We start from the raw sequence: 23,232 nt of genomic DNA, 5'->3' as shown, positions 1-23,232 counted from the left end.
GCCCTTATATGGTACGTCATTTAGAATCAATGACTTTCACCTGTGTTATATTGACTGAGTAAATTGGCAGGTGCAGAGAAAAATTATGCTTGTCACGAGAGAGGTGGAGCCATTAGGATTTACATCTGCATAAATTTGGATGGTAGCACCCCAATGTGTCATTGAAACAAGCTTGGCAATGATGGGGTTTTGGCAGGTTGGATTTGGATTGGTGTTTATTCTTGCATTTGGATTTTCTGAAGCACATAATCAGAGTCCAAGTGAGTTTAAGTCTAGAACATTAGATCAAGCTTCTCGACAGGTTGATTCCGGGATGTCTTTGGTTCCCAGTAACGCTGTATTTGCACCACAAATGTTTCCCGCTCAGTTTCCTGTCCAGACACCAGTCAGGACTGACTTTGGAAAATCTTCTCAAGATCTTATGGGTGTTCAATTAAAAGAGCTGTTGCAGGGTCCAATGGCGAAACTGACGTGGAGCTTTCCAAGTCTACCAGAGGAACCACAGCAGCCAGATGTTCCTTTTGAGTTGCCTTATCCTGTCCCTGCCAACAGTGTAGCTGCTCAGTGTGGAGAGAATTCAGTATATGTGGAAGTGATGAAGGACTTCTTTGGGACTGGGCACCCAGTGTTGTCCTCTGGTTTTACACTGGGAGGCTGTACTGCAACTGGAGAGGATTCTTCTGCTCAAGTGCTGATCTTTGAGTCTGAACTGCATGGATGTAGCAGCACATCAATGGTAAGGTTCTGTTGTGAAAATCATGGGTATTTTGAACCATCCATGTGACTTTTCTTCTATTAACCTTTGTTTAGATGACTGAGGATGAGCTTGTCTATAGGTTCAACATTATCTACACCCCACAAGAGGCTTCATATGGTGTTCCTATTGTCAGGAGCAGTGGTGCGGTGGTTGGTATCGAGTGTCATTATCCAAGGTGAGGATTCAATTAATTCAGGCTCACTAGATGTTCTAACCCTGCCGTTCATGGGCAAGAGATGACCGCTTGTTTAACTCTTACAGAACACATAATGTGAGCAGCGATGCCGTAATGCCCACTTGGATCCCATATGCCTCAACTAAGGTTGCAGAGGAAGTCTTTGTCTTCTCCCTCAAGCTCATGACTGGTTGGTGTCGGCCAAACAGATTTGTAGTATGCTTGTGACTCATCTGTGTTAATACTACTTTTTTTTTCTCTCTCTGCAGATGACTGGAGATTTGAGAGACCTTCTAACCAGTACTTCCTGGGTGACATGATAAATCTTGAAGCATCAGTGCGTTTGTACAGCCATGTTCCCGTCCGTGTGTTTGTGGACAGCTGCGTGGCTACTGCGGTCCCTGATGTTGCATCTGTCCCCAGTTACTCCTTTATTGAGAATAATGGGTAAGAGGTGCTACCTCATGTATCCCAGCTTCCAGAAGAGTTGTGTGACTTCTAACTGGGTTCTGTTCACAGGTGCCTGGTTGATGCCAAGCTCACAGGCTCCACGTCTTCCTTTATGCCCCGGACTCAAGGTGATAAGCTAGGGTTTCAGCTAGAGGCGTTCAGGTTCCAGCAAGCAGACAGTGGGCTGGTATGTATGTCTTGTAGTTGTGTAACTATTTGTATGATATGCTGCCATGGTGTACAAACAATTGTCTCTGCAGGTCTACATCACATGCACTTTGAAGGTGGCTGCAGCAACCTCTCCAAGTTCTGAACAGAAAGCTTGTTCATTCTCTGCTAATGGGTATGTTGCATGCTAGATTAGTGTACAGGTGAATTAGTTGCTTTAACTTAATTGAGGGTTTGTTTTGTCAGGTGGGTGTCTGCAGATGGTTCTGACCAGGTGTGTGGCTGCTGTGACACTACTTGTAGCATCAGAAGTGGAAGTGATCAACTGCTTACAGGTTTGGACTAACTCTGATAACTTGTTGTCATGCATGGCTTTAGTTCTCACTAATCATTTGTTCCTCAGATCTACGCTGGGAAAGAGCATCTGTCGGCCCCATCGAGGTTAAAGAATATGGCTATGGCCAAAAATAACAGGAAGTGTGTCATGTGACTTCTGGTGATCTTAATAAATGTTGTTAATATATTTGTTTTTGTTGTCTTTACTTGCACAAATACTTTACTTAAACATATTTATTCAGTTCACTTGGTTTCTGTTCAGATATGCACCACAAAAAGCCTATTTCTACTGGCCTATGTGGGGGGGGGGGGTGGCATATTGCTCAAGTAATTTGTGGGGCTAGGCCTATTACAACCCTAGGGCATTTCAATAGCATCATCCTTTCTGGTGCTTACTGGATGCTCTTGCTTTATTATTGGGTTCAAGTGTGTATGCTGAAACCCTGTTGTAATTGATAGACTTTCCAAGTAAGAACTTGAAACTTTGAGGGATGGTAGTATACCCACCCTGTCTGTCACCAAGGCTCACCCCAATCAACCTGATGGTGTTGAGACACCACTGAGAAACACAATAGGGTTCCATAAAAGAAACAATCATAGTATGAAATTCAGTTATATATATTTTGTTTTATAAGCTTTTTTTTTTTTTTACATCTCATGGATTTATTCTTACCCTTGACCAGGACGTCTTGCTCTGGCTGTTCCTCAGCAGCAGGGAGGACTTCGGAAGTTGGAGCTATATGTTAAAGGTGCTCTAAGTGATGCTGGGAGTGTTGACATTCGAATTGTTGTCAAACAAAACGGAGGCTAGCTAGACCCTCCCTCCTCCTCATCCCGTCTCCTCCCTCCTCCCCTCCCTTCAGGCATAAAGGAAAGTCAAAGTAGTCACTAAAAACAAAGTTAAGTTTTACTGATACTTCATTCAATGTGTAATGTCACCAAGTTAGATAAATGCTTTAATATATTGCAGAACAGAATGCAGAAAAAGAGAAACATTGTCTTAAAATCGTTTCGCCACCTGAGGTTATAACTATAGCTCCCATACAAGGACGCAATAATAGCAAGATAACGTTAGCTTCGCGTTTCCCAGTGAGCATAAACAACGGCGGCGTCGTAAAAAAATTTAGTCAAAGTTGTCAATAGCCTATAAATGAACATTCAAGTCCATAACAAACAGTGGGTGAAAAATGGATTTACCTGTTCTGCAAAAACAGAGCAACTGAATGTCTGATTGGAAGCCCTTCTGCCGGCGGAGTTCTCGCCACATTTCGAGGGTTTTTCCGATGTAAATTCGGGACTTCGCGCGTTCCTTATCCTTGTCCCTCTTCTTTACAATTTGTTCATCGGAACGTCGTCTCTTTAGTCGTGTGTCGGCCATAATTCAAACTTCCCTCTTCATGCTTCTCTCGTCTCTCCTCCACACCCCCTTCATGTCCACGCTCACTAACCCCCAAACCACACCCCTCAAATACTTCTTGTCGGTGATTGGCTGGAGCACTGTTTGTTGTGTTTCGTGGTGTGGGTGAGCCCAGTTTGTTTTTGTTGCCGTTTGTGGAGCCTGCGGTGTCTAGAGAGACCGCGTTTTTTTTACAGTGTGTTCAGGGGACAGGCAGCTAGCGGATAGTGAGGAGATGTTTGCTGTATGTGACAAAAAATGTTTTGGCCTAAAAAACGAGTGGCATCACTTAGAGCAGTGGTTCCCAATCCTGGTCCTGGGGACCCACAGCTCTGCACAGTTTGCATGTCTCCCTCATTTAACACACCTGATTCAGATCATCATCTCGTTAGGAAAGAGCTCTGAACTGAACTGGGTGTGTCAGATAAAGGAGACATACAAACTGCGCAGAGCTGTGGGTCCCCAGGACCAGGATTGGGAACCACTGACTTAGAGCACCTTTAAATCAAACAAAAATTAACAAAATTGGAGTGGTTCTTCATTTAGAGGCACTTTTGACTTGATTTCTTGAAATAAACTTCTCTAAACAGTGCAAATCTATTTGTTTCTGAATTTTAATTATCACTTACTGTCTGGTTTTGTCATGGCACCTAAACTACTCTCAAATCATGCTGTAACGACAATGACTATGACATGCGGTCACATGCTGTTCAAATTAGTAAATCCTGATCTCCAAGTCTGCTTGAACGGTCAAAATTGCATCTTTGTGGCTCCCCCGAGGGACATTTGAGTCACATAAGGAAACCCTGTTTTCTTAGAATCCCCTCTAAAACCCCCATTTCAGCTCTGGACTCCCTGTGACTTTTACAACCTCACAGACTCGTGACATTCCAGAACACACACACACGTACACACACACACACACACACACACACACACACACACACACACACCAACATCCTTTTGTGTTTAACTTAAAATGTGTGTAACTCAGACTGGTATCTGAATTTCCTGTATGTATGTGTGATTAATGTGTTGTGATCATACAGTTATGATCTTCGAGTGTTTGGATCTGAAATGTATTTTTGAAGAATGTTCTCCCAGTAGAATCGCATCCCGTAACCCGAGCTCATTGGCAGGTCATAAAATTTGACCACAGAGCTATCCAGCCCTATGCATGAGATAACAGGGTCGCAACATTCCAACACACACACACATACAAACACACTCTGGACTGTGAAACAGAAACCCCCTTTCAGAAAAGGACTTTTACCCATAAAGTCACTCCTAAAGGTACTAAATATATATATTTGTGTGTTAAGAGGTGTGTGTAACCCATAGGAAAGCATATGTCCTATTTGTGACCTTAATAGAACTGCTATTGCCTATACAAATGCATAATAATGTATCGTTGCATGGCTACAACGCCTAGATTCTATTTTTGATATCTTTGTAATCCTCTCCAGCTAACGGAGTTGAATTCCAATAACAGAATTCAGTGATGCGCATTGTTTTATAAGTTCATATGTCTGGAGAAAATCCTCTCCAGTTAAAGTCAATCATGACTCATTCGAGTGGGCGTGTCTAACCGGACAAAGGAATCTTCCCGCTCGAAAAATCTCGACAGCTGATTCGTCCTACACGAAGGAGGGGACGGCACCTGGGACACTGATAAAAGTCCAAAACCTTCTCTTCTCTCTCATCCTTCCGCTTCCAACTCATCCAACTTCTCTGGACCCTCCTCCCCGGCGCAGCGCTTCTCCAAGGAACATCTGAAGGAGGCCCTGGCCTTCTCCATCGAACGAACCCATGTTCCAGTCGTAGCTGCCGGTCTCTGCAACTAAGATTTCCAGCCTCTCCCATCCCGGGAGACGAATCTGAACTTTCTCGGTAACATCACATTCAGTGAGCCTTTCAAGCTTCCCGCGACACCGGAAGACGCAGCAGAAACAGGACACCATCCTCGCTTCTTGCATCAGCTTCAGCCTGACCAAAAAGAGCACTCGCAAGTATATTGATTCCTATAAAAGCTGTTCCAGGTGTCTAGGTCTTAGGTCTGTGGACTAAGTTACCCTCTATCTTCCCTCTATATCTTTCTTTCTTTCATTTCATGTTTTTGTTCGGTTAAATGTTTATTGGTGTTTGCATTTTTACGTACGTTTATGTTTGTAGTTTATATAATCTCTAGTGTGTGCCATTTTATTAATAAACCCATTTATACTTTTAATTGTCTCTGTGTTTGAAAACCCACCTTATAAAAGTCAATGAAACTTCAAGATCTAAGCTACAAGCTCGATATTGACTACCTTGAGTAGTTTTAATTCATAAACTCAGAAAGTTTGATATTCGCGGCCAGAAGATAAAACTTTCGTGGAGTTTAAAAGGGATACCCCTTCTTAACTGTAATGATCAGACAGTACAGAACAAGGTAATCTCGATAATTGATAAAATAAATGTACATGCGACTTATGAATTATGACCATGCGTTATAAATATTAATATTCCCTATAGTCTTGAGCTAATTCACATTTACCCCGAGTCGTTTACGTTACAATGCTGTGATCAAAATCTTTCATTTAATTTTTAAATTGCAACTTTAAAGCTGCTGTATGTAACTTTTTTTTGTTTTCAAATTTTACAAAAATTAAAAAATGTGTACATCATGAATCCATTTTCCAAACCGTGTTTTTGTCTGACAAAAAATTCAATGATTGAGTTCAAATCAAATTACATTTGATATTAATTATATAATTTGTGTCAGCGCTAAAATATAGTTTTCGACATGTTAAAGCAATAAAGAACCAATGACAGAGCGGGAACTGCTTGAAACCACAAAAAAGAACCACCTTGGCCGTCTTAGCGAGTTTACATTTACATTTACATTTACATTTAGTCATTTAGCAGACGCCTTTGTCCAAAGCGACTTACAAATTAGGACAAAATTCAGCGAGTCATCATAAAGAGGCAAAAGCAACAACAACGCAAGAAGTGCTCAAAATACGAAGTTCAGGTATTATTCAGAGTAGCATAAGCCTGATAAGTGATGTTTCAAAGGGAAAGGAATTTTTTTCTTTTTTTTTTCTTTTTTTTTCTATAAGGTTAAGTGCTCACGGAAGAGATTGGTTTTCAGCTGTCTTTTGAATGTTGTCAGGGATTCTGCATTCCGGATGAGGGTGGGGAGAGCGTTCCACCAGCATGGAACTGTGAATGAGAATGTTCTGGAAAGTGATTTTGTGGCTTTCTGTGATGGAACCACGAGACGTCGCTCGTTGACCGATCGTAGGTGTCTGGTAGGGATGTAGACTCGTAGGAGTGAGTGAAAGTAGGAGGGAGCTGAGCCTGTGATAGTTCTGTAAGCAAGCGTCAGTGCCTTGAACTTGATGCGAGCAGCGAGAGGCTCGCTGGAGCTTAGCCCCAAACTATAAAGTTTGAACAAAACTGTGAATAAATAATTTCTTACACCAGGTCAATGTGAGTCTGCTTAACAAACACAAAATAAATAAAACATAAAATATGAAATTGATCAAATATTGGTTTGCCTATGCCCTTGCTGCATTGAGTCTTAAAGAGACAGCAGGATGTTAATCAAACAACATAGCAAATTAAAAAAAATGACTCACTGCTCTTGACTAAATAACTGTAGTGTTTTTAATTAATACTGTGAAGGCTGTGTTTTTATATTCTATTATTCAGCTTAGGCTACTACTATGGCTGCCCTTGCATTGTCCAAGTGGATTCTGCACTGGTGCTGGTGGTTGAGGAGAGACATGATTGTAAAGCGCTTTGGGTGTACAGTAGTACAGGAAATGCGCTATATAATTACTTTATTTATTCATTCATACATTGCCACACATACGCCTTTGACAGTTACAGATTTGAAAAACAAAAAGGCAGGAAATAAAGAAACCCTTAAGAACCATTTCAGAATATGGTTCTTTAGGATGATACAGTTCTAAATAGAAGAACTGTTACTACGTGTAAAGAACCTTTAAAGAACCATCTTTTTTTTAGAGAGTATGGGAGAGCTGGGCACAACCTAACACTTTTTGACTTTCTCAGTTTGTGTAAATCCACTTGGGTTCAGGGAATTTCTTTTCCACATTAATTTCACACATGCAATTATGTGGTTTTGTTTCTTTAATACAGAGTATACTTTTTTCTTGATTTACCCTGAAATAATGGAAGTAAAATGTGACAACTTGCCCCATAGATAGGGTATGTTGTAACATGTGAGGGGCACATTGTAACATGACCATATGACAGATTAAAATGTTATTTGATCTAAAAAAAACAAAAACAAAAAAACAAGACAAACTAAAATATTTTATCAATAAAATACATTTATTAACGCTTTCATATAAAATAATGGGATTTAATAATTAAAAATAAACCGATTTTTGAGTTTGACAGCAAAACACAGCTATACAGCATGGTTCAAAACAATAATAATGAATCATTTCTGAACATTGACTTTCAGTCTTAATTAATCTATTTCCATCCATCATCAATAGATTTTATAACATATATAAGATTAAAATAATATCAGATTTTGTCGAATTTAAATGAACACAAAAACAGAGATGAAAAATCAACTTCAGTGATAAATTTACTTTTGCTATGGTTAAATAAATGTTCAGTGATATCTTAAAGATTAAAGGTAAAGATTTTTTAATTTTGAAATAAAAATTAAAAATAATTCTCTATAGTGTTGATATGGCAACTAGTAAATACACCAAGTTTTGTCATGCAAGCATGTGTGTAAAGTTTTAAACCATGTGTGTTACAACTAGCTCCGCTCACCCCATGTATGAATATGTGTATGCCTATGTAATCTGGATTTACTACATTGGCCATGTTTTTCATATAGTTAGATATAAAAATCTATGGAGTTTGTTAAACATGCTTTAAACACCAACATTTTTTTTTATTATTTTAAATTCAGTTTTTGTAGTAGACTGTTCATAGTCTTTTGGTGCTGACCAGCATATAGTTCAAGAAAGAATGAAGTCTACAATGAATCCACAAACACTCTGATCAACCTAAACATAACAGTTGTAATGGGGAGAAAACATATCAGTGAATCTATAATAAAATAATGTTATGATCCTGCATTCCTTTGATTCTGAACTAAATTTCTCCATTTCAGTCCCTTGTGAAGATTGCTGTTGATGTGAGGGAAGAACGTTTGTTACAATCTAAACCTGAAACTTACTAAATTGTATTATTTTGAATAATGTACAATTCTGTCTGTGGCCATGTTTCTGAAATAATAAAAAATGAAAACACAAAAAGACTTGAGAGTGTTTGCGTTTCAGGAAATTGATCTGTCATTTTGATATTTAAAATAAGCAATTATTTGGTTTAGCTACTAATAACATGCCCTTATATGGTACTTCATTTAGAATCAATGGCTTTCACCTGTGTTATATTGACTGAGTAAATTGGCAGGTGCAGAGAAAAATTATGCTTGTCACGAGAGAGGTGGAGCCATTAGGATTTACATCTGCATAAATTTGGATGGTAGCACCCTAATGTGTCATTGAAACAAGCTTGGCAATGATGGGGTTTTGGCAGGTTGGATTTGGATTGGTGTTTATTCTTGCATTTGGATTTTCTGAAGCACATAATCAGAGTCCAAGTGAGTTTAAGTCTAGAACATTAGATCAAGCTTCTCGACAGGTTGATTCCGGGATGTCTTTGGTTCCCAGTAACGCTGTATTTGCACCACAAATGTTTCCCGCTCAGTTTCCTGTCCAGACACCAGTCAGGACTGACTTTGGAAAATCTTCTCAAGATCTTATGGGTGTTCAATTAAAAGAGCTGTTGCAGGGTCCAATGGCAAAACTGACGTGGAGCTTTCCAAGTCTACCAGAGGAACCACAGCAGCCAGATGTTCCTTTTGAGTTGCCTTATCCTGTCCCTGCCAACAGTGTAGCTGCTCAGTGTGGAGAGAATTCAGTATATGTGGAAGTGATGAAGGACTTCTTTGGGACTGGGCACCCAGTGTTGTCCTCTGGTTTTACACTGGGAGGCTGTACTGCAACTGGAGAGGATTCTTCTGCTCAAGTGCTGATCTTTGAGTCTGAACTGCATGGATGTAGCAGCACATCAATGGTAAGGTTCTGTTGTGAAAATCATGGGTATTTTGAACCATCCATGTGACTGTTCTTCTATTAACCTTTCTGTTTAGATGACTGAGGATGAGCTTGTCTATAGGTTCAACATTATCTACACCCCACAAGAGGCTTCATATGGTGTTCCTATTGTCAGGAGCAGTGGTGCGGTGGTTGGTATCGAGTGTCATTATCCAAGGTGAGGATTCAATTAATTCAGGCTCACCGGATGTTCTAACCCTGCCGTTCATGGGCAAGAGATGACCGCTTGTTTAACTCTTACAGAACACATAATGTGAGCAGCGATGCCTTAATGCCCACTTGGATCCCATATGCCTCAACTAAGGTTGCAGAGGAAGTCTTTGTCTTCTCCCTCAAGCTCATGACTGGTTGGTGTAGGCTAAACAGATTTGTAGTATGCTTGTGAATCATCTGTGTTAAGACTAATTTTTTTTTTTTTTTTTTTTTTCCTCTCTCTGCAGATGACTGGAGATTTGAGAGACCTTCTAACCAGTACTTCCTGGGTGACATGATAAATCTTGAAGCATCAGTGCGTTTGTACAGCCATGTTCCCGTCCGTGTGTTTGTGGACAGCTGCGTGGCTACTGCAGTCCCTGATGTTGCATCTGTCCCCAGATACTCCTTTATTGAGAATAATGGGTAAGAGGTGCTACCTCATGTATCCCAGCTTCCAGAAGGGTTGCGTGACTTCTTACTGGGTTCTGTTCACAGGTGTCTGGTTGATGCCAAGCTCACAGGCTCCACGTCTTCCTTTATGCCCCGGACTCAAGGTGATAAGCTAGGGTTTCAGCTAGAGGCGTTCAGGTTCCAGCAAGCAGACAGTGGGCTGGTATGTATGTCTTGTAGTTGGTACTAATAACTATTTGTATGATATGCTGCCATGGTGTACAAACAATTGTCTCTGCAGGTCTACATCACATGCATTTTGAAGGTGGCTGCAGCAACCTCTCCAAGTTCTGAACAGAAAGCTTGTTCATTCTCTGCTAATGGGTATGTTGCATGCTAGATTAGTGTACAGGTGAATTAGTTGCTTTAACTTAATTGAGGGTTTGTTTTGTCAGGTGGGTGTCTGCAGATGGTTCTGACCAGGTGTGTGGCTGCTGTGACACTACTTGTAGCATCAGAAGTGGAAGTGATCAACTGCTTACAGGTTTGGACTAACTCTGATAACTTGTTGTCATGCATGGCTTTAGTTCTCACTAATCATTTGTTCCTCAGATCTGCGCTGGGAAAGAGCATCTGTCGGCCCCATCGAGGTTAAAGAATATGGCTATGGCCAAAAATAACTAGAAGTGTCATGCGACTTCTGGTGATCTTAATAAATGTTGTTAATATATTTGTTTTTGTTGTCTTTACTTGCACAAATACTACACTTAAACATTTATTCAGTTTACATGGTTTCTGTTCAGATAAGCACCACAAAAAGCCTATTTCTATGTGAGGGGCGGCATATTGCTCAAGTCATTTGTGGGGCTAGGCCTATTACAACACTAAGGACATTTCAATAGCATCATATCCTTTCTGGTGCTTACTGGATGCTTTATTGGGGGTTCAAGTGTGTATGCTGAAACCCAATTGTAATTGATAGAATTTCCAAGTAAGAACTTTGAGGGATGGTAGTATACCCACCCTGTCACCAAGGCTCACCCCAATCGACCTGATGGTGGTGCCACTGAGATCAAAAGTATGTAATGGCTCAGAACTCAAACCATTTGTCATAGACTCAAGTGTCTTATATCATTGGAATGCTTGACAAAGCATATTGGATTTGATATCATCCTGGTGAAAATTCTTTTTTTTTTTTTTTTACGAAAGCCTACTTTTGTGAGCTAGTCATATGTTTTTTTTTTTGCCTGATCAGAACCAAACCTGTGCAGAAATATTCTCTGGAGTCTTGGTTGTCAATTTTAATTCACTATTGTGCTTTATTTATTTAAATTACAAACATTTCAAGTACAATGCAACAAAAACTAAATGAATACAAGGCACTGTAAATACAATTCAAAATGTATAAACCAAAGAATAACAACTAAAGTATAAATGTACATAATAATAAAATAAATAATAAATACAGAAATGAAAGTTTATAATATCAGGGCAGTTATATGTATTTGAAAAGCTTTAAAATTTGTATTGTTTTTATAAGCTCTTTGTTTTGTGATCTCATGTTTAAAAGATATAAGTATATTGTGAGATCAGTGTTATAAAAGGTAATATAGGAGGGTTTCTTTTGAGTTATTTTTGTCTTATGGATATAAAACTTCGCCAAAATAATTAAAAGATTAATGATATAATTTTGTTTTTCAGAAAAAGAATTCACAAATCTAATGACTAGGCAATTTTAAACATAGACATAATACATAGACGCCTTATTGGCCGCTGGATCGTACGTCAACGGCGCCGCCATACTGCGGAGGGCAACTTTCCCATACCTCTCATTACGAGAATTGAGAAAAATGCCTATTTCGTGTGCTGCTTGGGGCTTTACAAATCGCCACACAATTGAAAACAGGTCTCAGGGAATTACCTTTCAAGCAAAACTGAAAATGTGTTTCTGGTTGTATTTCATTTACTATTTTTATTTTCAGAGGAGAAAGGCCGCAAAATTTAAAAATACTACTGGTATTGTGTCACGAAATGTAGTTTTTAGAGTTTTTCAGTCGACAATGTAGTTGTTTAAAGCTCAAATCTGCGGTTTATTTATAAAGATAGCGCCTATTTAAAAATGTTATCTGACGGTTTCGGAGTTGTGAGATCCAGCGATCACCGGGCGCTCAGCGCTCATGTACCCTGCCGAGAACAGCCTTACCTCGGCTAGTGCTTCTGACGTTCGCCGCTGGATCTGATGTCTTTAGTCTAGTGTCTTGTGTATATCTAACGGCGATCTTTGGTCTCATTAATCTATAATTTGTTCCTTGGCAAATCGTTTTGGCTGAGGGCAAAGTGAAGTATCATAACTTTATATATTTAGGCTATTTAACTTTAACGTTGTAGCCTGCTGTATGTTTGACTGAATCGTTTACTTTATTTCTTGACTTGTATAGCTTCTTATACCTTTTAAAAACTGAAATTTAACAAAAAGAGACAGGGTTGTGTCATTTTATTTTATATAGCCGTATGTAAAAATATTTTCAAATATATACATTTACATGATTTATTATTGTTATTATAATAATATACCACATGCAATTATCAATCTATTATAGTTATGCTGTTCAATTATTGTACTATTCATAGTAACTATTTAACTTATTATTTTTTATTGTCTATATTCTGTAATTGATATTTCATATTCTATTGCTATTATTATAGTATTATACATAAACTATATGCTATTATCAATATATTATTATTATTATTATTAAATTATAGTACTTATGATATTATATAATTATACTTTTCATTAATATTTTATTTGCTGTATACTGTTTGTTTATTTTATTGACTAAACTATTTACTATTAGCCTACTTCTCACTTTATCTTATATTTACTATTTGCATTGCACTGTAGTTGTACCATATCATATGTATTACCATAAAGGATCCATAAGTTATCTTTGTTATTGCTAAAATCGGGTCAATGACAGAATATGCTTTTTCCACAATAAGAAAACTTTATTTAATTTAATGTGAAAATTAAATTATATCTCAGTATGGGGGTGTTCACAATTCTTATCCAAGAATAAAAAGCCAAATACATGACAAGCCTGAGCTTTGGCCATTCCTTATTAAAAAAATATTTTATAAGTCTAACTATCGAGATTTTAAATAACTAGAGATGGAACTTTTTTGTACACCACATATAAACCACTGAAATCGGTTGATAAATGTAAAATTTTTTTGGTTTTTATCCAGAAAAACGTAATCGGTTACTAACGTAACCTCGGTTCTCTCTAGAAGAGGGAACGAGTATTGCGTAAGTGAGCTTACGCTACGGGTAAAGTCATCTTTTCTCGAGATATGAAGCCAAAAAATTATCCTTAATTTTTATTCATTGTCAACGCAGTGCAGCAGCTAGCAGACCTAGAGCAGGCTATCTAGCGCGCTCATTGGCTGCTCCGCGGCAACTGCAGCAGCCTACCAGTGAGCCTGGCGTGACGTCACGCCCAATGAGGGCGCACGCGTCCTCACGCGTCACAGCCCGCCAGAATGGGGGTGGCTTAGCGTATAAAAGGAAGGCTCGGAGGCTGATACCCTGGTTTTCGTCGACTGAAGCGAAATGAGCTCGTGGCGCGAGCACGGCGGGTTACGCAATACTCGTTCCCTCTTCTAGAGAGAACCGAGGTTACGTTAGTAACCGATTACGTTCTCTTACGAGAGGTTCTCTCGTATTGCGTAAGTTAGCTTACGCTACGGGAACCCCTTGTCAACGCCGTGCGCGCCTAGCATCCACTACATGAGTCCCAGGGGAAGCCCGGGGAACACTGATAAGTGGGAAACAGGTGGCCGACAGAGTGGGCCAGCACATGTTCATAAGCACACATTAGGGGGAGTAGAGCGGCTCGGCCGGTCTATACAGATACTGACACAACCCTTTCTAGTGCAGCTCAACCAGGAGAGCTAAATCGAGTAAGTAGCCCGCGCACAATAGTCTGGGCAGGGCATACACACGACTTAGACTGATAGAAGTTTAGCCTGCAGGGCGGGAACTTCCAGGTTATAAAACCTAACAAATGTAGAGGGGGAGGCCCAACCTGCCGCTGTACAAATGTCATGAATGGAAATCCCGCTGGACCATGCCCACGATGAGGCCATGCCTCTGGTGGAATGAGCCCGGATGCCCAAAGGGCACTCCAGGTGTTTAGACGCATAAGCTGCCGCAATAGCGTCTACTATCCATCTGGACAGACTGTGTTTCGAGGTGGCGAGACCTTTGGTGCGCCCTCCAAACGAAACGAAAAGCTGCTCCGAGCGCCTGAAAGCGGCGGAGCGCGTGACGTAATTCCTCAGAGCCCTGACAGGGCAGAGGAGGTTACTATCAACCTCGCTGCCGGATGCCGGTAGGGCTGAGAGAGAAATGACCTGCGCTCTGAAAGGAGTGCCCATCACTTTGGGGACATAACCATGTCTCGGTTTGAGAATGACTTTTGAATCATTAGGTCCGAACCCGTACGCCGCGTTAACTGATAACGCGTATAAGTCACCCACGCGTTTACTGAAGACAAAGCTATCAGAAAAACGGTTTTGAACGTGAGGTATTTCAGATCCACAGTGTCTAAGGCTTCGAAGGGATGAGCTTTCGGGGCCTCTAGGACCAAAGACAAATCCCAAATCGGAACCGAGGGGGGCCGGGGGTGATTCATCCTCCTGGCTCCTCTGAGGAAGCGGATGATGAATTCATTCCTTCCTAATGTGTGGCCGCGCGCCGAGTCGGCGAACGCTGCAATAGTCGCAACATAAACTTTGAGCGTGGAGGGGGGACCTGCAGCTCTTGAAGGAAGCACAGAACCCACGAAACCCCACACGTTTGTGGGTCTAGATTTTTCCCCGTGCACCACTTGTTAAACACAGACCATTTTGACGCATTGAGCCGTCTCGTAGAGGGGTAACAGCGAGATTGGGGGAAAAACGTACAGCGGGACGCTGGGCCAGGCTTGGGCCAGCGCATCCTCGCTCTTCGAGAAGAATTTCGGGCAGTGGGCGTTGTCGTCTGACGCAAAGAGGTCGACTTCCGCTCTGCCGAAAAGGCGCCATAGAAGCTGGACTGTCTGGGGGTGCAGAGACCATTCCCCGGGGGGAACATTGTCTCTGGACAGTCTGTCTGGGCCATCGTTCAGGTGACCGGGCACGTGCGCGGCTCTCAGCAAGCGCAGTGAGCCCTGAGTCCAAACGAGTAGGCGTTCCGCCAGCGCGCAGAGGGTTTTGGATCTGACCCCGCCCTGACGGTTCACGTAGGACACCACTGACATGTTGTCCATGCGGACTAGTACATGGTGACCTCGCAGATATGGGAGAAAATGTTTCAGTGCATTCTCAACCGCTAACATCTCCAGACAGTTTATGTGAAGGCATTTCTCCCGGTCTGACCAGAGGCCATAGACCGGTCTGCCCTCGAGAAGCGCCCCCCAACCTAGGTTGGAGGCGTCTGTCGAGATCATTTTCCGGTGCGAGATAACTCCCATTGTAACTCCCCGTTGGTACCATTCGGTCGCCAGCCAGGGCTGCAGGGCTGAGACGCAGCCCTGATTCACACTGACTCGCGAGCCGCCGGCAGTCCACGCTCTGCGGGGCGCTCTCGCTTTCAGCCAGCGCTGAAGCAGGCGCATGCGCAGTAAGCCCAGCTGAAGCACCGCTGCAGCTGAAGCCATGTGGCCCAACATCATCTGAAATGTTTTCAGGGGGAAACACCTGCCTTTCTGAAAAGACGCGGCGAGATGTCGAATACGGGGCGCGCGCTGTGTCGACAGTCTGGCCGTCATAGCCACCGAGTCCAGTTCTATTCCCAAAAAAGAGATTGACTGACTGGGCGTTAATGAGCTCTTGGTCCAGTTGACCGAGAGACCCAAGCTTTTCAGATGGCTGAGAGCGCTAGTCTGTGGGATATGAGTTCTTCCTCTGACTGCGACAGTATCAGCCAGTCGTCCAAATAGTTCAAAATTCGCATGCCCTGTGTTCTCAGGGGAGCGAGGGCCGAGTCCATGCACTTCGTGAATGTACGGGGTGCCAATGACAGGCCGAACGGGAGGACGGTGTATTGATATACCTGACCGTCGAAGGCGAATCTCAAGAATGGCCTGTGACGGGGTATAATCTGAATCTGAAAGTATGCGTCTTTCAGATCGAGAGAAATAAACCAGTCCCTCGGGCGAATTTGCGCGAGGATTTGTCTGGTTGTGAGCATTTTGAACGGCCGTCTCATGAGAGCTTTGTTCAAATATCTCAGATCTAATATAGGTCTGAGGGCTCCGTCCTTCTTGGGAACGAGGAAATAACGGCTGTCAAAGCCCGTCTCGGTCAGAGAAGGATGCACTCGTTCTATCGCCCCCTTGCACCATAGTTTCGCTATTTCTGTATGAAGCAGATGGGCTGCTTCTGTATTCACTCTCGTCTCGGTCCGTACTCGAAAGCGCGGGGGACGGCGAGCGAACTGCAGCGAATAGCCCCGTTTCACAATGTTCAGCACCCATTCTGACACGCCCGGGATAGCTTCCCACGCTTCCGCATGCATAGCTAGGAGTCGAATGGCCTCTGGGTCCCGGCCGCTGCACTGCGCGGGATAGGGAACTCGTAGCAGAGAAATTTGTGCGGTGCGCGCGCTGTCAATGCTGGGGAACGGGAGCTCGCTGATAGCGATAACTGGCTGGACAGCACTCAATGACTCGGTCACTTGGGACGGAGAACATTTTGCAGTGAGAAACCCGTGACGCGAGAGCGGCGTGGGTGTTAATGTGTTTATCAGTAAGTGTGAGCGCTCGTGGGCGGGCACAGGGCTTCCATTCATAACAGTGTTGGGGAGCTTTATGTGATCTAACCCCCGGCAGCTGTGTGACAGAGTGGGCAGTGGGTAGGTGTGAGCACTGACTCGTGGGCACAATTCCTACGCTTATCACTCGAGCGGCGCGTGCCCGCTTTGTGAGAGTGAGCTCTGTGAGAGACACAGGGGAGATCGTGCTTGTGTGTAGGGGTGAGCACTGGGCTGTGGGCACATTTTTTACAGCCGAATAACCAGAATTAATACTCTTTTCCAGATTTATCTGGGTCGCTGTGCGAACGGCGTTTGTGTGCAGGCGAGCGAGTTGTGTAACTGACTCGTTGGCTGCAAAATACACATCTACAGTCGCCTTTTTAGGTGATTGACAGCGCGAAATGCTTTGAAGGCTCATATGTTTATACTCTCATAATTACTCGAGCACCATCATTGGGGCGGGTTCACTTTCTGCATGTGAGAAGCTGGCCGCGAGCTCGGAGCAGCGAACAGCATAAAATTATTTTATTTTTTTTATTTAAATTTTTTTTGCCTTGTGAGCAGCACGGTCTGCGCGGCTCGAACAGAGGGAGAGAGCGCGGGAAGAGGGGCGAGTAGCCAGAGAGCGTCATCATGTTTTGCAGGCGTGCGTGTACTGTAACAGGCTCGTTTACTGCAGTATTGATATTTTCAGTAGCCTGAACTTAGGAGGGGACTGAGAAATATGTGTGGAATGGAGGTAGTCCAGCCTCGGCGGGGCTAAAACACTCTTTTCTCCTTTCGCCGGGAGACGGGCGCGGGGGGCGGGGTAGCTTTCTTGTAACGTAAAGAAAAACTAGCCCCGTGACCGTACGCTTCTGCAATCCCTTGTGAGCGGCGCAGTTTGCGCGGCTCGAACAGAGGGAGAGAGCGAGCCCCGTAATCGTCCGCATCTCTGACATCCCTTGTGAACGGCGCAGTTGCGCGGCTCGAACAGAGGGAGAGAGAGAGCGGGGAGTGGTGCGAGGCATTTGAAACAAGGGCCTCGTAGGAAATTTCTCTTTTAGAAGCGAGAGTATGTGTCGCAGCGGCGAACACACACACAGCAGTAAAAGGATATGACGCCGGAAAGCGTAGCAGGCACGGATGGCTGAAGGCGGCGAAGAATCGTCCGGCTTCCTCAGGCGCTGTCCTCTACTTGCTCTGTCACTTGCTTCGACGGCGGCGGCTTCTCTCAGAGATCCAGCGATGCAGAGAGCTTCGCTGAAGAGACGAAAATCAGGGAATCAGCCTCCGAGCCTTCCTTTTATACGCTAAGCCACCCCCATTCTGGCGGGCTGTAACGCGTGAGGGCACGTGCGCCCTCATTGGGCGTGACGTCACGCCAGGCTCACTGGTAGGCTGCTGCAGTTGACAATGAATAAAAATTAAGGATAATTTTTTGGCTTCATATCTCGAGAAAAGATGACTTTACCCGTAGCGTAAGCTAACTTACGCAATACGAGAGAACCTCTCGTAAGAGAACCGCAGCTCACCTGTTTACTTGCATTTGATTACAGCGCAGTCTTGCCCTCCGCAAAATGGCGGACTCGTTGACGTATCGCAGAAACGTTCCAAAGCGGCCAATAGGGCGTCTATGTATTTATTATGTCTATGATTTTAAATCCTATTAAAATAATAGGATTTATATATATTAATTCCATTGGCTGGTCTAGCAACCAATCGCATTGCATCTCGCGTGGGCCGAGGTTCCGTATCTGCTTTACTTTTCGAAATGGATGATCCCCATGGAGGGAGAACCTGGATTTGTAAAGTTGGGACGGTTGTTTTATTCTCAACGATATGAAAAGTGTTGCCACTCCCATTTATTGCACATTTCCCCCCGAAATTATATTGCACAACCCATAAATATGCAGGCAAACGCGGTTGCCTACTATATCAGTCGAGCCAATAGTGCGGCAAGATACTGAAATAGGATTATTATTAACCAATCAGATGTAGCTTATTTAGAACAGCTGTTACACGTATGATTCAGCTATCGGACACGAGCAGCAGCAGCGGCGGCAGCAAATTGACCATCGCCAAGGACATTCTTTCTGTGATTGTAAGTATTCGTTTAATTAGAATATGATATCTATATAAAATGTTTGTTTTGTACGCTGTGTTGTTAAGCGTCTCGTTAGTGTCATTTTAACCCTTGTATGGTGTTCGGGTCTGTAGGACCCGGTTTCATTTTGTATCAAGAGAAAGATTATACGATTAATTATTTTTTCAAACTCAGACTCATTGGCCTTGGCTCATTTTCTGTGAAGAATATATATCTGAACACATTTTCAATGACCACACACTGTACCCCACACCCCACAACCACCCACCCACACACACACACACACACACACACACCCACCCACCCACCCACCCTGTGATTGGTAGGTTTAGGGGTAGGGTTAGTGTAGGGGGATAGATTATACAGTTTGTACATTAGAAAAACCATTACGTCTATGGAGAGTCCCCATAAACCACATATCTGTGTGTGTGTGTGTGTGTGTGTGTGTGTGTGTGTGTGTGTGTGTGTGTGTGTGTGTGTGTGTGTGTGTGTGTGCGCGTGAGAGATTGTGTGTAAGTGTGAGTGCAAGAGTGAGTTTTGTGTTTCTTAAAGGTGAACTAAGTAATTTTTTTACCTTAACTGAACAGCTTCGGAGTCATTGGAATGGTTATATTACTTATTTCGGGTTGAATGGTGGTCATTTCGCACCCCCCTGGTGCCCGTGAGCGGAAAATACGCACTTGCAACTTTGAGCCGGCGGGCCGCCGGCCGCTGCGTCAGGAAGTCTCGCGTGATATCAGGTCTCGCGATGTAAACAATTGCTTTACGGCCAAAATAAATCTGCTAAAATGCTGTCATTATTGCGCTCCCTCACGCTGTCCGAACCCAAATGAAGACGTTTTAAAGAATGTCCCATCTGCTTTGATGTCGTTGATCTATAGCCTCTGGTGTCTGAGAATCACCAACGAGTTTTTACAACAGTGTTGTCAAATATCTATTCCGAAGCTGTGGGGGGAGCTCTAGAGAGAAACCTGCGAGCAAAAAGCGAGAATACAGCGAAGAAATCCCGAAGCTACTGAGTGCTGCTTTAAAGGGTCAGTAAGAAGCCAATATTCTAACTGGAGAGCTAAGAGCTCAAAATTATAAGTATAACTATCAAACATAGTTTATCAAACATATTTAACTTTAAAATATATATTTTATTGGATATATTTTATTGTATTTTGGTTATTATATATTTAACTTTGAAGTGTTACCAATTCAATAAATATTTGAAATTCACAGAAACACTCTGGACTCCCCAAATGTCAATACAGAAGGTCGCTCTCCTACTGCATTGCTCCATTAAGATTTCAAAACTGAAATGATGAAATATGCCAACCACTGCCTTGCCATTTTGTGGGAATTTGCTGCCATCTAGTGAAATAACTTTGTACTGTATATTCCTTATATTTGGGCCTGATATGAGACTGCAGAACATGAAATCCACCTTACATACCTAAACCTACCCATCTCCACCCCCTGATCCCTAAACCCACCCCAAAACCTACCAATCTCCACCCCTTAGATCTGGATCCAACTCTGCCCCCTGGATCTCGTGTACTGCAGTGAGGTGCTACTGGCTGATATGGCCAAACTCAAAAGAGTCCACTCTCGATCATTTTTTTATTTTTTTTAATTTTTTTTTTTTGCAGAATGTACAGAACAAGACAGGGAACAAACAACACTGTAAGAAACTTCCATTTAGGTAAATACAGAGTTTGAATGAAAATACTAAAAAAGTAAATATTTTGATAAAGAGAGACATAAAGTTTCAGACTTTCTATTACGTTTTTTGAAGTATTTGAACTTCTGAAACATTTGAGTAAAATCACATAGAAATATATTAAAGGAGGGCTTACATTTTTTCCATTTACAAGTATGGATATGATATTTACCCATCAATAAAACAAAATTTACAACATCAATGAAGGGTAAGTTTAAATCACACTTAAAAAAAAGCACATCTTGTAAGGCTATAGGAGGAATTGTCTCAATTTTTACTGACAGCCAGCTATGTATATCAAACCAAAATTTTGAAGTAACCTGACAATAAAAGAATAGGTGATCGAGTGTTTCAGGACAAGAAGAACAAAAGCCACAAGATTCCACCTCGAAATTAAATCGTTTCTGTATAAAATCATTAACTGGGTAAACCTTAATATAGCAGGTAAAAGCTTTATCCTTCACTGAGGTTTCAACATCTCCCAAAAAATAGCACTGATAATCACCAGTGATAATACGTTTGAGTTCTTTGTAAATAAGTTTGTTATTACACTTACTGTCTAAGAGGTCTACATTACATATTTTTAAAGAGGGAAGGGAAACTACAGGTCTAGATAAAGGATCAGAAAAACTACTTTAGATTATTCTTAGCAATCCAGTGGGTATAGCATTGCATACCTTATCATAACCTTTAATTGTAATTCTAACTCTATATTTATTAATGAAATCATTATGAGATAAGAAATATCCATTATCATCTAATAAATCATGAATAAAAATAATGCCTTTACTATACCAATCACTTTTAAACAGAGATTTCCTATTAATAACTATAGCCCTATTGTTCCATAGAGTGGAGTTGTGAGGGGAGAAATTATGGGTAAATATCATTTTCCAAAAAAGCAATACTTGTTTATGAAAATTAGATAACTTCAGAGGAACTTTACAGAGATCAAGATCACATCTCAACACAAATTCAAGGCCGCCAATATTATTGAAAATGTGATTGGGAATATGGTATAGAGTGTGACTTTGCTAAACACTCTTTCAGCCATTTTATTCTGAAAGTACCAAGAAGAGATTCAAAATCAATGGCTCTCAAACCTCCATGTTCATACTCTTTAACCATGTGGAATTTTCGTAAATAATGTGTTTTATTTCTCCATATAAATTTAAATAAAATTGAATTCAGTGATTTAACTACTTTTGGGGCAGTATACAAAGCATGAGATAAATAGATAAGTTTAGATATTCCCTCAATTTTAGTCAAGAGGATTCTACCTAATAAAGATAGGTCTCGAGATAACCAGTGATTTAGGGATTTCTTCATATTTTCTATCTTAGAGTTAAAATTTGAATGTTCTCTATATTAACAACATTTTTGGTAATCATAACCCCAAGGTACTTAACCTCCTTTTTCACTGGAATGCCCTCTATATCTTCTAAATCACAATTATGGATAGCCATTAATTCACACTTTTTAAAGTTTAGGGTCAGACCTGATGCCTTTGAAAAGATAGCAATTTGATCAATAACTAATGGAAGCGCCTCTTTATTTTTAAGAAATAAAAGGGTGTCGTCTGCAAATTGGCTTAGTAAAGGTTCTACCGAGAATGTCTATGCCTACATTGTCCTCCATTTTTTTTTATAAATAAAGACATTAATTCGACTGCAAGATTAAAAAGAAATGGTGAAATAGGACATCCCTGACGGATTCCTCGTTTAATTTGAATTCTGGGTGATGAACCTAAGTTAAGGGAAACGCTACTGAAAATATAATTATAGAACATGGAGATCACTCTACAAAACATAGGACCAAAGCCAAACATTTCTAGAGATTTGAACAGAAAAGGGTGTTCAAGTGTATCAAACGCCTTGAAAAAGTCTAGAAATAGAAATAAGCTTGTCTGAGGAATTAAATAATTATAATCATGCATATCATGGACTAATCTAATATGACTGTGAATACTTCTCCCTTTGATAAAAGCCGATTGTGTTTCACTGATAATTTCACCGATGCCTTTTTTAAGTCTATTTGCAAAAACACGAGAAAGCAATTTGAAATCATTACACAAAAGAGTTATTGGTCTCCAATTGTCTAAAAATAATTTATCCTTGTTAGACTTTGGAACTAGAATAATTAAGCCATGCTTCATTGATGACGACAATTCACCTTTACCTATACATGTTTTTAGTGCTTCAAAAACTAAGATTCTTATTTCGGGCCAAAAATTTTTATATAGTTCTACTGTGATGCCATCAATTCAACTGGGACTTTCCATTAGACATTTGTTTAATCGCAATGTCTAATTCTGAAATATCAATGTCAGCTTCCATCATATTTCTAAAATTAGGGTCTATTATAGGAACTTTATCTTTTAAGTGGGAAAAGAAAAAATCACAATCTCTTTTTGTAAATTTCGATTTATATAAATCACTATAGAAGGAATAGATGTACTCATCAATCACTGTTTTCTCTTCACTTATACAGTTATTAATGCTTAGTTTATTAATAGTTTTTAAAGCTTGTTTATGTTTTTCTAAATTAAAAGAAATATGAAGAATTGTTTTCCCCCTCCTCAATGAATGTTCCTTTAGCCTTTTCATTAAATTATAAATTA

General features: G+C 41.3%; 1 protein-coding gene across 1 annotated transcript; it reads left to right on the top strand.

The window, feature by feature from the left end:
* Window positions 1-8,973: 8,973 nt before the first annotated feature.
* On the top strand, window positions 8,974-10,741 carry LOC309482359 (zona pellucida sperm-binding protein 3-like; the record flags this gene model as incomplete). The annotated part of the gene is made up of 8 exons (XM_082147709.1): window positions 8,974-9,396; window positions 9,473-9,594; window positions 9,681-9,784; window positions 9,878-10,055; window positions 10,128-10,245; window positions 10,324-10,406; window positions 10,478-10,566; window positions 10,635-10,741. 8 exons carry the CDS (start codon window positions 8,974-8,976, stop codon window positions 10,700-10,702), a joined length of 1,185 nt encoding a protein of 394 aa, XP_082003835.1. The 3' UTR covers window positions 10,703-10,741.
* Between the last annotated feature and the right edge of the window lie 12,491 nt (window positions 10,742-23,232).

Source organism: Leuciscus leuciscus (genome assembly GCF_965113295.1).
Source record: "Leuciscus leuciscus genome assembly, chromosome: 19".
NCBI classification, from domain to species: Eukaryota; Metazoa; Chordata; class Actinopteri; order Cypriniformes; family Leuciscidae; genus Leuciscus; species Leuciscus leuciscus.
Note: the sequence above shows the minus strand (reverse complement) of the source record. Positions and strands in the feature narration are given on the sequence as shown.